The sequence below is a fragment of the Anabrus simplex genome, chromosome 1 (assembly GCF_040414725.1).
Source record: "Anabrus simplex isolate iqAnaSimp1 chromosome 1, ASM4041472v1, whole genome shotgun sequence".
Lineage (NCBI taxonomy): Eukaryota > Metazoa > Arthropoda > Insecta > Orthoptera > Tettigoniidae > Anabrus > Anabrus simplex.
This window is the reverse complement of record NC_090265.1, coordinates 1,262,421,683-1,262,436,765: the sequence shown is the minus strand read 5'-3', so window position 1 is coordinate 1,262,436,765 and position 15,083 is coordinate 1,262,421,683. Positions and strand designations below refer to the sequence as shown.

The following is a 15,083-nucleotide window of genomic DNA, read 5'->3' as shown; positions in this document are numbered from 1 at the left end:
GGTTAGAAAATGAACTAAAATTTCTCTATAAGAAAAAGTCGTTTTTAAATCATCGCTTATATGAAACTCACTTAGAGGCAGCCACCTTACTTTCAAATGCTCAGTGGAATCTTTTTCAAGATGAAGTCCAAATCAAGTTGTTCAATATTTTGTCCAAAAAACAGATAACACTAGAGAAAAAACTTGTAGCAGTTAAAAATAAGGAAAAACACAGCAACTCCCCTCCAAAACCTAACAGCAAACCTAACCTCGTTAATGACAATCTACAACAATTCCACCCTCCAGTAATTAATCTCTCCACCACCAACTTAAATGAGGACGATATAAGAATTCTTTCGAAAGGTCCAAAGCACAACTGGCCTTGTTTCAACTCGGCCCTTACAGCCTCCAAACTCGTAGTTGAATCAGAAGTTGCTATCAGCAAAATGCCATATGAACTACAAGACGAACTCAGAATGGACGTAAAAAAACAATTAAACAAAAGTTTTTTCTCAAAAAACCGTACTGCGACCCCTATCACCAAAATCAACAAAGACTCCCTTACTGAAAGAAAACAAATTCTCAATCTTAAAAAGAAAGTCAAAGACAACCACCTCATCATTACCAAGGCCGACAAAGGCAACACAACAGTCATTATGGATAAAACAGATTACATTCAAAAAACCAAAACTTTCTTAGATAATGAATCCTTTTCAATAGTTAAGAAAGACCCAACACAATCAATTCAAAGGCAACTGAAACAAATTCTAAAGAGCACATCTTTTCTCCTCACTGAACAAGAAAAACAAAAGTTAATTACTATGAACCCAGGCCTACCAACAGCTAAAGCACTACCCAAAATCCACAAAACCGGTGTCCCTATTCGACCCATAATAAACTACAGACCAAGCCCCTTGTATAAATTATCTCAATTTATCCAACAATTTCTTAATAAACATTATAAATTCTCATCAAATAAATCCATCAGGAACACTGTAGAATTAGTGAACAAACTAAACAGTTTCAAGCTTCAACCATATCATTCAATGCACTCCTTTGATATAGTCAACATGTATCCCAGTATAAACACCAACTCACTATTCCCGATCATCGAAAAGAACTTACTTGCTAACAATCAACTAAGTAAACTAGAAGTTCAAGACTTTATGACCATATTAAGATTACTAATTAACAATAACTACTTCACATTCGATAAGATCATTTACAAACAAGATGGTTTGGCTATGGGTTCACCAGCCTCAGGAATTTTAGCAGAGATCTACCTTGATTTCCTAGAGCACACCGCCATCGACAATAACATCAAATTTGCTAATATCCAATTTTGGGCTAGGTACGTCGATGACACATTTATAATCCTAGATGAACGCTCCATAGACGCGCCTTCCACCCTCAAAAACCTTAATAATATTGATCATGACATTAAATTTACCTTAGAATCAGAGACAAACAACTCCATCAACTTCCTAGACCTAACAATCAACAGGCACCCCTCTTCGTTCACATATAGTATCTATAGAAAGCCCACTCAAACGGCCACTACTATAAGAAATGACTCACTACACCCCCAAACACACAAAGCGGCTACATATAATAGCTTAGTAGACCGAGCATTCAAAATTCCAATGTCAAGAAAAAACTTAAATAAAGAATTGAACACCATTCGCTCTATAGCAAAATTCAATGGATATAATGAATCCTTTATTGAAAGAATAATCAATAAATTCAGACACCGCCCAAAAACCACCCTAATAAAAGACAATACTAGCACTGCCACGCTTTCCACATTTACCTTCAATGAAGAAATTTACAACGTCACTAACGTTTTTAAAAAACACAACGTTAAAATAGCCTTTCGTACTAACAATAGAAGCACAGAGATCCTACACAACTCTTTATCAATAAATAAAAGTAGTCCTTTTTCTAAATCAGGTGTATATAGGTTTTCTTGCCAAGACTGCAAAAGTTCTTACCTAGGGCAAACAGGACGCAGCTTTAAAATCAGATATGCAGAACATGTCAATGCCATAAAACACAACCGTTTTTCCGCGGTCGGCCTACATATAAAAGAATTTAAGCACAACTTTACTGAAATAAATCAAGATCTTGAAGTATTAGATATTCTAAACAAAGGTTCTTTCCTAGACGTCACTGAAAACCTCTATATTCATTTAGACCAATATTTCAATCCCAACCTAAACTTAAATGATATCTCAGAGAAACCAAAGATCCTATTCGACTTTCTCATTGAAATTTTCAAAAACATGAATATCCCGAAAAACAGATCTGTCTTTCAAATCATGCATAATACTTTGTCACGCCACACACTTTCACCACATCACCCTCCATACTTCCCCCCCTTCCACCCCTCCTCCCCTACCGCCCCTCCCCTCTCCCCTCCTAATCCAACAACGGCCGCTGCCCAGACCTAAACTATCCAACACGCTCTGTTCCTCTTCATCTCGTGCCATAGCTTTACCGCCTTATGTCCCGCAATAATCATCATAGAAACCTGCCCCCACCCTACACATAACGCTGCAACAATACACCACCAATACTGGCACAGTCAACCTCCAAACTCTCAACAATGTATTCCTTAATACCTATTTTATATTCTTGTCAAGCTGAATACCGGACCTATGAAGATTACAAGATTAATTTGTGCAGCTACAGAATGGTTGTTAATGAAGCTATGTAATATAGAGAGAAACTTTCAAAGGTGGTTAAATGAAGAAGTTATATCATGTTCAAGATCATGCTTCCACATCTCTGCACAGTATTTAAAATACAATTTACCGTTGCTCTTTTATAGCTATTGTTGAGAGTTAAAGAGAATTTCCTGTTGTGTATGTTTATCAGGAACTCAAGGGAGGCTTCTTTAGTTAGTTGGAACATAGAAAGAATGATGAACTCTTCTCAGAAGAACTCTTAAGGTTTCACCTTACCTTTTCCTGCCTGCTGGCTCTTTAGAAAGTGTGTGCGTGCATCTTGTATTCAGGATTCATTCAAGGCAAATTCGCACTGCAAGTTGTGTGGTTAAGCTTATTTTTAATATGTATAATTTTTGCTTTCTCAAAAATGCATTTGTTTCTACATTCGTCCCTGTTTTTATCTCCTCGTAAGATGTGGATTGTTTAATATAACACCTTGTGTAAAAAATTGGGTTAAATGAAGGAGTTATATTATATTCAAGATCATGCTTTCACGTCTCTACACAATATTTAAAATGAAATTTACCGTTGATCTTTATAGCTATTGTTGAGAGTGAAGAAGAATTTCCTGTTGTGTATGTTTATCAGGAACTCAAGGGAGACTTCATTAGTTAGTCGGAACATAGAAAAAATGATGAACTCTTCTCAGAAGAACTCTTAAGGTTTCACTTTACTTTTTCCTGCCTCCTGGCTCTTCAGAAATGTATGCGCGTGTGTTTTGTATTCAAGAATCATTCAAGACGAATATTTTCGCACTACAAGATATGTGGTTAAGGTTATTTTTAATATGTATAACTTTCCCTGTTTTTTATCTCCTTGTAAGATGTGTATTGTTTAATTTTCCTGTTGTGTATGTTTATCAGGAACTCAAGGGAGACTTCATTAGTTAGTGAGATCATAGAAAGAATGATGAACTCTTCTCAGAAGAACTCTCAAGGTTTCACCTTACTTTTTCCTGCCTGCTGGCTCTTTAGAAGTGTGTGCGCGTGCGTTTTGTATTGAAAAGGTGGACCGTTGAAAGAATCCAGGCGCATGTTACATTGGCTCTAAAAGACATTCCGGAAAAGGCCTTCCAGGATGCCTTCCAGGCATGGAGAGTGAAGGAGAATTTCCTGTTGTATATGTTTATCAGGAACTCAAGGGAGACTTCATTAGTTAGTCGGAACATAGAAAAATGATGAACTCTTCTCAGAAGAACTCTTAAGGTTTCACTTTACTTTGTCCTGCCTGCTGGCTCCTCAGAAATGTGTGCGCGTGTGTTTTACATTCAGGAATCATTCAAGAAGAACACTTTCGCACTGCAAGATGTGTGGTTAAGGTTATTTTTAATTTGTATAACTTTTGTTTTCTCAACGATTCATTTGTTTCCTATATTCGTCCCTGTTTTTATCTCCTTGTAAGATGTGTATTGTTTAATGTAACGCCTTGTGTAACATAAATGCCTACATGCTTGCCTGTTTCCCATTTTGGCTGATGATGACGCAAACACAGCGTCGAAACTAGTTCCAAGTACAAATACATGTTATAAATAAAATATAACTTTTTGTATTGAAAAGGTGGACCGTTTTAAGTTTTTCCTATCATCCTTCTCAGTTCAATACGGACAAAAAATGAAATTCTTAGGTTTAAATAACGTATATCTATCATGAAAACTTCTTTCAAGCGCATGTAGAGAAATGATAACCTCGCTACAAATTTACAGGGGAACAGCTTTTCCGCAGTTTAACTAGACGCGAGAAAATATAAACTGCCCTCTGAATCAGTGATGTACTCTGCCATAGCTTGAGGTGTATCCCATTCTTACTTAATTTTGGTATGTAACATTAAAAATTAAGCAATGGTTAATTCAGCCTTTATTTCTAACTAGTTAACTGCTATCGGCCATGTTATTTACGCATTTATTGCAAAAACGTGATATCCTCTTTCATTTTGAATTTCTTTTAGAGAACAGCAGTCGACGGGCATTACTAATAGACTCAGACATTGCCTTCGAATGCTGAGGAGAGAACTCTCAAGTGAAATTGTTGCTATCTCCTCCGTAGGTTTCTATGGGACAATCTTGAAAGATGTCCTTCACTCTTTTTCTATCGGCTCCATATCACACTTTCGAGAAGGTAGCTGTTTCCTCTTCAACACAGAGTCCACACAAACTCTACAGTTGGTCCTGATCTGCTTTTGTTTTGACCATATCCTGCGAGATAGATCAAATCCAGGAACTTTAGATGTGACTAATGGTGCATGTCTTGAAACTCCTGAGGAGCATAGTCTTGTTAGACAACCACCAGGTATGTCAGCATGAATAGGAAGATCCTGAATTTGAAGTATCTTATGGTACTCTTTGACCAGAACATTACACCTATGGAGATCAGTTGGAAGGATGAAGCTCAACCGTAAGCCATTCTTAGCAGGGTGCACTTCATCGTACCGGAGATCAGTTGCATTGATTTGTTGATTTCAACATAAACCTTCCTGATGTGAGAGCTGTTCAATCACGGAGGTGTGTGTGTACAATATTCAGCTGCAGATAGAACAAGACCAATAGCCGAAGAGTTGAAACATTAAAGCTCCATGTTTTTCGGCATAGTCTCTGCATAATGTTATGTGATCTCAGCTTTGCAGCAGTCTTCAAGAAATGTTAATTGAAGGATAACGTTCTGTCCAAAATAACATCCAGATACTTGGAATGATTGTGTGGTAAATGAAACGCCGTATGGCTTTTAGTGCAGGGAGTGTCCAAGGACATGTTCAGCTCGTCAGATGGTCTTTTGATTTGACGCCCATAGGCGACCTGTACATCGTGATGAGGATGAAATGATAATGAAAACGACACATACACCCAGCCCCCGTGCCAATTGAATTTATCAATTATGGTTAAAATTCCCAACCCTGCCAGGAATCGAACCCGGGACCCCTGTAACCAAAGGCCAGCATGCTAACTATTTAGCCACGGAGCTGGACGATTGTGTGGTAAAAGGACATTATAAAAAAAACACTGAGATCCATGTTAGCCATGTGGTTGTTCAGGTGGAAGGAACAAACTTCAGTCTTTGTCATACTTGGTTTGAGTCTCCATTTGTAGAAATAGTCCCCTTGGACACTTAGATCTGTTGTGCATATGGCCTTGGTGGTTGTTATGTTTGAGTTCCTTGTGTCTGTTGCCCAATCATCTGCACATCCACACTTTCTTGATTTTGTCTTAGGCATGTCAGCTATACAAAAGCTGTAAAGGAGTGGAGTTAGGGCAGAATCTTGTGGTAGTCTGTCACTTAGTTTTCTTTGTGCACTAACTCTACTACCCATGACAACTCCAAACAGTCTGTTACTCGGCATGTTATTGACTACATTGGGAACAGTCTTGCAGGGAATTACTCTGATTAGCTTGTAAATCAGACCTCCTTTCCATGCAGTGCCTTAAGATTGATGAATGCCACAGCTGTCTTCAAAAACTGTTTGAATCCTGCCTCAGTAAATGATGTTAGTGAAAACTCCTGGTCTGTACAACTGCAGTGAGACCTTAAATCCTGCTTGCTCTATGGGTTATTTCCTCTATTAGTGTTCTAGGAGCAATTCTGTTCGGGAGACAGCAGTTCTACTGATTGTAGCATACACTCGATAGGGTGATAGGTCTGTGACTCCCTGGTTTAGTATTGATTTTCCCAGGCTTTAGAATAGCAGTGATTTTAGTTTGCCTCAATAAGTAAGGAATTCCCCATGTAGGTGCGGGTGATAGAATTCATCCATGTAATCCCCAGCCTGTCATAAGAGGTGACTAGAAAGGGCCCCAGTGGCTCTTAACTTGGGAATGTGGGTTGGCGATCATTGGGCCCTTAGCTGAGTCCTGGCATTGCTTTCAATTGTGCCACGCATCTCACTTTCATCTATCCTCTCTGACCTCCCTTGGTCACCTTTTGTTCTTTACCAACCCAGACAGTATTAGAACTTTTTCTTTTTAAGAACGAAGCCATACTTTCCAGTGTTGACTCTGTTAAATGTAACTTAAGAGCTTTTCAGTCTGTCGAACACACAAATTCAGAATGAATATTTACCTGTAAAAACACACTATTAAAGAAGGAATAAAAATACACACTAAGTTAAACAAAGAATGGTGTGTTCTGTTCTTAAAGAACATCCTCAGGTTTCATCAAGTCACACTCATTATTTGGAAATATTTGTTTGTTTCTGCCCAAACACCTAGGAATTTGACATTTGGAACTTATCTTGAAGAAGTCCTGCTTTGTCTCTACTCCAGCATACAATGCGAGGCATTTGAAAAAATGTTGCTCTTTCAGTGGGTCGGATCAAACCGGCTGTCAGTCTGCGTTTTTTAAACGTTTCCAGTTTAAATGGTCCTGAAAGTCTGGATACAACTTCAGAATTTTGAAATATCAACCTATTTTTTAATGTTTGTCTCCTCATTGTCTTGAACACCATAAATTTCACACTGGTCATTGTCGTCCTGAACACTACAATCAGCAATTCCATTAAATGTTTTCTCACATTCACTCACTTCTGTATCACTTTGTGTTACATTTACGGGTCTACTAACGAGGAAATCGAAAGAGTACACAGTTTTTTTACTCGCATCAGTCAATTTGTGCTGTTCTGTTCATTTCATTTTGTCAATTTTCTCAATATAACACAGAAACGTAAATACATAATAGACAACAATAAATCACCAGCGTTAAATGACTTCTGAGTTCGCATGCTTCGATGTCTGATGCAACGTTGCCAATGTTCCATGACCAAACAGGAATGAAAACAACTGTGTTTCTAAAGTGAAAACCGTTCAATACCAAGATGCTGTAATCAAATTAAAAGTATAGATAATGTTAAGTGAAGATACAAGAATTAATAAACACGTCATTCCGTATGTTTTAAATGCAACGGATGAATTCCACGGGAATTTATCAGCACTGCTTTGGCGGCAATAGTTTAGGAACAGCTAGTCACGGGAAGGAAGGTGGTAATGGAATGTGTGAATTTATTTAACATAGTAGTTCTCTGCATTTCTCCACAACTCTGGTTTGATCCTTGTACTCGGCTACCAATAACTGATCATCTGTAATGGAACTTGATTTATGATGTGTCCACGTAAAAGGCCACTTGTTTGACGGGTTACAACAATGTCTCTCATGACCACTAGGCAACTCTCACGCAGAACTGAAATGTCAAGTTCCAAGGTACGAAGCGCCAGTTACAGAATTCAAGACTGCCAAAAGCAGTGAAAATGTTTATTGCAGATATTAGAATATATGAGCTACAGTTAACATGTGAAGTACCAACAACTTGTTACTTTATAAAGTGGTACATATAAGGGAACTCCGGAATTAAAAAATAAATTTTCAAAACCAAATTTGAAAATTCAGTTGCCAGGTAAAAATGTTCAGGCACCATGGCGACTGGGTGCCTGGTATTTTTCGACCCCTGAACTTACTAGTCTGTAGAATGTTGGTAACAAACTTACTCAACCATAAACATGCATTTCGACCACAGTTGACAAGGAATTCGGAATGTAGTCCATCAAATTCTGGAGCTTTTCCAGTCTTCATGTCCTTCAGGGCTACTTCAGTCTCAGCAGAAAGGGATGAGAATAATCTGAATTTGGGCTTTCAGACATGCAGCAACATTGTTAGGAGCTATTGTGGCTATCTCACAGACTGTTGGTTGAGCAGTACCCAATTTCCTCAACAGGGACCAAGCTTGTGTCCTGTATTTCTTGAAGTCAATAAATTCCACAGTCTCTACACCCATTTTTGACTTTGAGAACTGTCCAAGCTTTGAAGGAGCCTATCAGCAACTTCCTAGTTTCTGCTAGTAACAGAGACCTTGTAACGTTCCTTGGAAACATAAATCCAGCCATGAATGTACTCTTTCCTGTAGCCTTTTGGAATATGAGTTTTTGTAACAGCTAGTACAGCAACAACGAATCTTCCGTAATTATTGGCATTTGAGGGAATCCATCAAACATATTTATCCAAGTCTCTCAAAAATTCATTCTAATTTGCTTTCTTGAAATTGCACCATGAACAAAGGTAGGGCGATAAGGCTATAAGATGACAATGGAAAAAAGAAAATGAAATTCCTACTCACTATTCAGAACAACTCGTATTGCTGATAGGTTCATTTCCTCCAAAGGAAGGAAAAAAATCCTGCAAAGGGAATACACCATCACTGTCAGCGTTGTCATCGTCTGTGATACTTTCCTTCTCCCAAGTTTCACTTATCACGGATTTCGTGTGTCTCACAACCTTGTTCCAGTCTTCCGCACTTACAAGGCCTATCACTTCCTAAAGACATCTTTCAACTTCTGAATATGTGAAGAGTCGATTATTTACAGCTACATAATCCTTCACTTGGGTTAAGTCGTTACGACCAGCAAACATCATGCTAGGAAACCATCCAGTAGAAAGTGTGGAAAACTTTACATACCTTGGCAGTGTAATATCTCGAGATACCCTAGCTACAAAGGAGGTGGCAAATAGAGTGCAGAAGACTCTCACTTTTACCAGCAAGTACAGACACTCCTCTGGGATCCCCAAGAACCAGTAAAATCAAAGCTGGTGATGTTGAAACAAAACTTAATACCAATCTATGGTATCGAAACATGTACCCTCACTAACGGCGACTCATCAAGGTTGCAGGCATCTGAGATGAAGTTCTTGAGGTCCACAATTCAAAAAACAAAACTGGACATGTTAAGGAATGATATGGTTAGAAATGAAGCTGGGATTGATACATCGTTGTTAGATCAGGTCTGCCTGTCCAGATTGAAGTGGTTTGGACATAATGAGGATGGAGCCAACAAGGACAGCTTATGTTAACCTGGAGAGAACCTGGTAGGAAGACCAAGAACACACTGAATGGACATTGCAGATCTGGGAAGGACCGTGAAGGACTTCATTAACAATAGAACATATCTCAATAAGACAGAATGGAAAAGGCTCACCAACAGTACCTGGGAAACTGAAACTGTAAAAATGATGATAATGACAATGCAGGAAATGATTGCCTTTTATGCACATGTGACACGAATGAGCCCAACAAGGTTGACCAAACAGATCTTTACCTAATTTCGGAACAAGAAAACCAAGAGGGCCTGATTCAATGAAGTGAAAAAGATTTGAAGGAAACGGGATCACACATTAAGACTTCCAAGAGCATGACTCAATTTTAAGAAGAAATTTCTAAACATCCAGGGTTATCTCAAAAAGCTGAAACTATAAACAGGAAAGGCATGGACTAAGGAAAGAAAGAAACCAACACCAGGAAGAAATTCAGGATTACTATGTAAATCTTAGCTGGGCGAGGATACAGTTAAAATGATGTTCCATTACTGGGTGAAACAGAATGAATGAATTAATGAATGAATGAATACTCTCTGTATTTAAATTTTGTTAATAATTTGCACACCACTGCCTTTATTGGAAGTGGACTAGGGACTGTAATTGAAGTTCTTCAGGACATTAATTTGAAAAAGCACTTTAGCTGTCAGATCTCTTATAGCCTTACTGTACAGGTGAACAAAAAGGCATAAGGATTGAATGTCAGGAAAATGATGTACTCTTTTGACAGTGGGTGTTCCTCATAGTATCAGTGTATATATATCAGTGAGTTTATATATTTATACAGTTAGTTATATATTGCTGTTAGTACCAGCAGTATCCAAGGACATATTAGGCTCGTCTGCTGCAGGTCTTTCTATTTGATGCCCATGGGTGACCTGCGCATCTGGGTGAGAGATGATAATATTGAGGTGCATGTAGCTCACTGTGGAGGTGGACATTGGGATGATGAACTGTTGTTAAGCTCCCTAAAATTACCTCGGTAGTTATCTTAGCTTAATCCATTTGCATTTAAAGATGTTAAAGTATGATATTCCTTTGTTGTTAGATTTATCGCCTCCTTCAGACCAAAATTAAAGAAATATAACTAACCGAAACTAAACCATGGCACTACAGCCCTGAAGGGCCTTGGCCTACCAAGCGACTGCTGCTCAGCCTGAAGGCCTGCAGATTATGAGGTGTCGTGTGGTCAACATGAGGAGTCCTCTCAGCTGTTATTCTTGGCTTTCTAGACTGGGTTAAAGAAACATACCTCGTTGAAATAACTGATTAAGAATTACTTCTCTAGTAACCGGGTTAGTTGGCCATGTGCTTAGGAGCGCGCAGCTGTGAGCTCGCATCTGAGAGATAGTGGGTTCGAACCCCACTGTCGGCAGCCCTGAAGATGTTTTCCGTGTGTACCGTACCCAGGGGTAATAACCCGCTAGGACAATGCCTCCATTTCCTGATTAAATGTCCGACTAACTCAGATTGGGTATGTCGTGGGTAAGTCTAAATGTCGAAGTTTATAACTTATCTCTAAGTACGACAGGAATAATGGAGGTTTATCTCGAATAAGAAACACTGATATGGGGTAAGATGAGTTTATTACATAAAATAACCCTGAATCATACTACAAAACAAATCAAATCAAATAATAAAAAGTTGTGAAACTAGCATTGAAAGAAATTAAATCTAACAAAAGTGAATATGGACAACAAGCATTAATTACGCAGATCAAATAAAATGATTAAATGAAAGTTCCAAATTACAACATTAAATATTTATGAGTTTCAAAATAACTCCACATTATAGTCCAACGTTCCCGTTCGCATGGAGTAGCACCATTTTAAGTATCACCATTATACGGATTGATATTCAGGGTAATTGCCGCGATAATTGCCTTTAAACGTGATTTAAGACGCAGTGTGACATGATATGAACTACGAAAAATACTAGTGGCATTTCCCTACGCTATATTTACAATAAGCAAAACAGTTACATATTCAAGTATTTACATTGGATCAGATGGGGAAAACTTATATACTACACTGACTCGACGTGAAACGCAGTTCACCAAAAGATCTAGTAAGAACCAGATTAACCACAACCATACACTCAGCACTCGGGCTGTTCCCCATTAATCAACAAGCAAACACATCAAAATCACCATGAAATCACATAAAAACACCATCCTGTAAAGAGAAAACAAATAATGATTTAATAAACACATGGAAAGCAATGGGCAATATTGCATTCCTCTTGCTGCATTTGCGCACATATTTCCTGCTTTGCAGTGGGCTGAAAAGAATGTTAAAACTCAAGTCTGCTCTGGGAAATTGGTCACTGTTTTGACAAGATTATATTACAGAAATAGCTTCTCACTTCACGATGTCTGTATAACCTTGGCTGATAAGCGAACCTGTAGGGCGAGCTCATATCTCAACAACTGCTTGGAAATTCACATACACAATCGTACATATTGCCAGCGTGCTACTATAATTCAACACACACATCATATTCACTGACCTGACATTTATTTCGCGGCAATTCTGATTCTCAATAATATCTCAGAATACAATCACAGGCCTATTCTCATGTATATCTTGTAATCTCATCAGCCTTTCTCATTACAGATCATGGTTCGATTCCCTCTCAAATCATTGTTCAAAACAGTTTCCAACCCGCATTAGAAGAATCTATTATAGTCAACGGTGCATATACAGCTCCACACGTCTCACAGCTCCTGTAATACATGCAGCATGCGTCCTATCTGTCGCTAATCTCTCTAAATAGATTAATAAAATTTTGTCTCGGCGCCGCGAGTGTGTAACTCGGGAGGTTGATGATTTTGGCAATCTAATCCTTCTATTTCTATCAAACAAAAATACAGGAATAACCTTATGCTAGATAACATGCATAATTCATACAAATAAAATCAAATCCTGACATTTCCCTCAATATCCCATCTAGCTAATTATAAAGTAAAAGAAATAAAGAGAAAACATGTGATCCCCGCCTATCGTATTGACATCTTCACAAATATAAAATGAACACATGCTGTCAGGCAAAAATTACACTAAAGAAAATCCTTAATCTAAGCCTCACTTGTATTAATCGTAATTCATAAAACATGCCATTTAATTATAATACATGCATCCCTGCTCCTATGGGGGTCTACTCCATCTTCAACAGGCTTTCAACACATGGAACCAATCTTCTTTCTTCTATAGGTGATGCGATCTTCTTGAGGTTAGTTCCTGTATAACAGCAACGCACAAGATTCTGGTCAATCTCTCTTCACCACTCTCCATGCATGTTGCCGAATAAACCCTTTGTTAGCCGTAATTTAATGCCAACATTAATACAACACAAAACACACACGTAATATTCACTGTACAATAGATGTTAAGGGTTTAAATACACTTATTTGGAGCGGCTCGCAGTTCTATACGAATAGTCTTTCGCGATACGCGACCGGCCCGTAAGTACAATGCGGATGAGCATCTCTCATTCAATTACCAGTCTGCGGCTGATATTACCGTTTGTTTCTTTAATATAAGAACTTGCGACATAGCGCACTTGGCGACTTATAACTGCACCCAGTTTACATAGCACTGTTCACAAAAATAAATTCACTGTCTTTGGTCAGTGCGACCTTACAGTGTTAGACTTCTGCCCATGTTGCAGCAATTACGCGTCCTGTGCACACTGTAGTACGACACTGATGCTCGCGCACGGATAAAGAAGTACAGAACGATGTTCACTTCATAACAACACACCCAGAAAGAAGAAGAACGCTCCCGACAAGTGGGGCGCTTAAGTAACATAGCCAACGCCGTTGTGGCTAGGGGATTCCCTACATTTTCAAATACTCAACCAGTCAGAGTCCTTGTTACAAACACTGACTTTGTGCTTTGTTAAAATGAATATCAGATGCACTCCTGATAACTAAGCTACGGCTCAGATAATTGCTATAATTTATTCCTTACTCTTTCTTGCTCTCAGACCAATGGAAAACCTCCAAATAACAGAACTGACTTAGTTTTCTCACTGCACACTTCACTCAGATATCAATGTTGGTCAACCTGGGATTTTAATTCTGCGCGATCCAGAATTCATATTAGCCACACCCTCGCTTCCTAATTGGCTGAACGCTCCTCGTGGCCAACGAATTCTACAAGTGCTGGGATGTGCTATCTCTTGGTAAAGTTGAAAGTTTCCCACAGTTTCAGGCAAGCTTCGCGAAACATACAGCGACATTACGACTCCAGGACTTCGGGTCTCAACTGTTCTGTAATCTGCTACTTTTCCAATGCTTGACTGAAGTCCACTTTTATATAATTACTTGATATGCCAAATATATGACTTGATATCCCATATAGGCCATCAGGATACGGCTCACATGGTTACCCATTTTCACACCAGGCAAATGCTGGGGCTGTACCTTAATTAAGGCCACGGCCGCTTCCTTCCCATTCCTGGGCCTTTCCTGTCCTGTTGTCGCCGTAAGACCTATCTGTATCAGTGCAACATAAAGCAACTAGCAAAAAAAATATATATATGTATATATATATATATACCAACTTCTCTAGTAGGTTGGTAATTTCCATGAAGTATGTTCAATAAGCATGTTTAGGTTGCATATAATTTTCTCTTGATGTTTATCTTCAACATCAATACTTCCTCAGAATCATGAGATTTTTTTTTTTTCTTTTCTTTTTTTCTCACAGGTATCTCAAGCAGTTGCGAAGAAATCGTGACGAAGAAGCCAAGCTTATGGAGAATGTTGAAGGTTGGCAAGTTGGCACATGGTACGGGGAACCCATCTATAAAACATTGCCAGAAGATACTTTAGTGAAACCTCTCTTCCAGGAATACTATGTACACTCATCATTCAGGGATTATGCTAAGCGAGCCAATTTGAAGCTTTGGTCATGAAGTTATCCGCTAGTAAATGGGTTCAGATTGTATTTATTGTAATTTGTATGTAGAGTATAGTTATGCATTTTAAGGTATTCTTACTAGAAGAATTTCAGTACCAGATTGTTGCTTTGCTGTACATGGAGAATCTTGTAATAAAAGAGTTTTATTTGATGAAATTGTATGTATATATCGATGAAATTCTAGAAATCGAGTGGTTGAGTTTCTACCTGCTCAAAAAGGGAAGGATGGTTGTCACAGAATAGCCGTAATTTTGGATTAATTTAAAATTCGCTCAGTTAAATTGTTATAGATTTACAAATCGTAAGATTTCCGTAGAAAATAATTATTTTTGTATGTTTATTTGCCCGAACTTCATGTTGTGTGAAATAAAGTGCCTTCAATAGTTAATTTCTTCTGATACCTAAATACCTTTAACACATCTAGCTAGCATCACCTTGAAAATAGGTGGTTGTTACATGGGACTAATTCTCTAAAATCATATTTTACTATGGTTGAAGCTGTGCGGTTAGAGGTGCGCGGCTGTGAGCTTGCATCCGGGAGATACTGGATTCGAATCCCACTGTTGGCAGCCCTGAAGATGGTTTTCTGTTCTTTCCCATTTTCACAC

The 15,083-nt window shown here is 38.4% G+C and overlaps 1 protein-coding gene across 1 annotated transcript in view; it reads left to right on the top strand.

The window, feature by feature from the left end:
- ND-B16.6 (NADH dehydrogenase (ubiquinone) B16.6 subunit) overlaps positions 1–14,863 on the top strand; it is a 68,652-nt gene extending 53,789 nt beyond the window's left edge. Inside the window, exon 3 of the mRNA XM_067137670.2 lies at positions 14,263–14,863. Within this exon, the coding sequence (XP_066993771.1) occupies positions 14,263–14,470 (208 nt within the window). The 3' untranslated portion in view covers positions 14,471–14,863. The remainder of the gene's footprint in view (positions 1–14,262) is intronic.
- Positions 14,864–15,083: the final 220 nt, after the last annotated feature.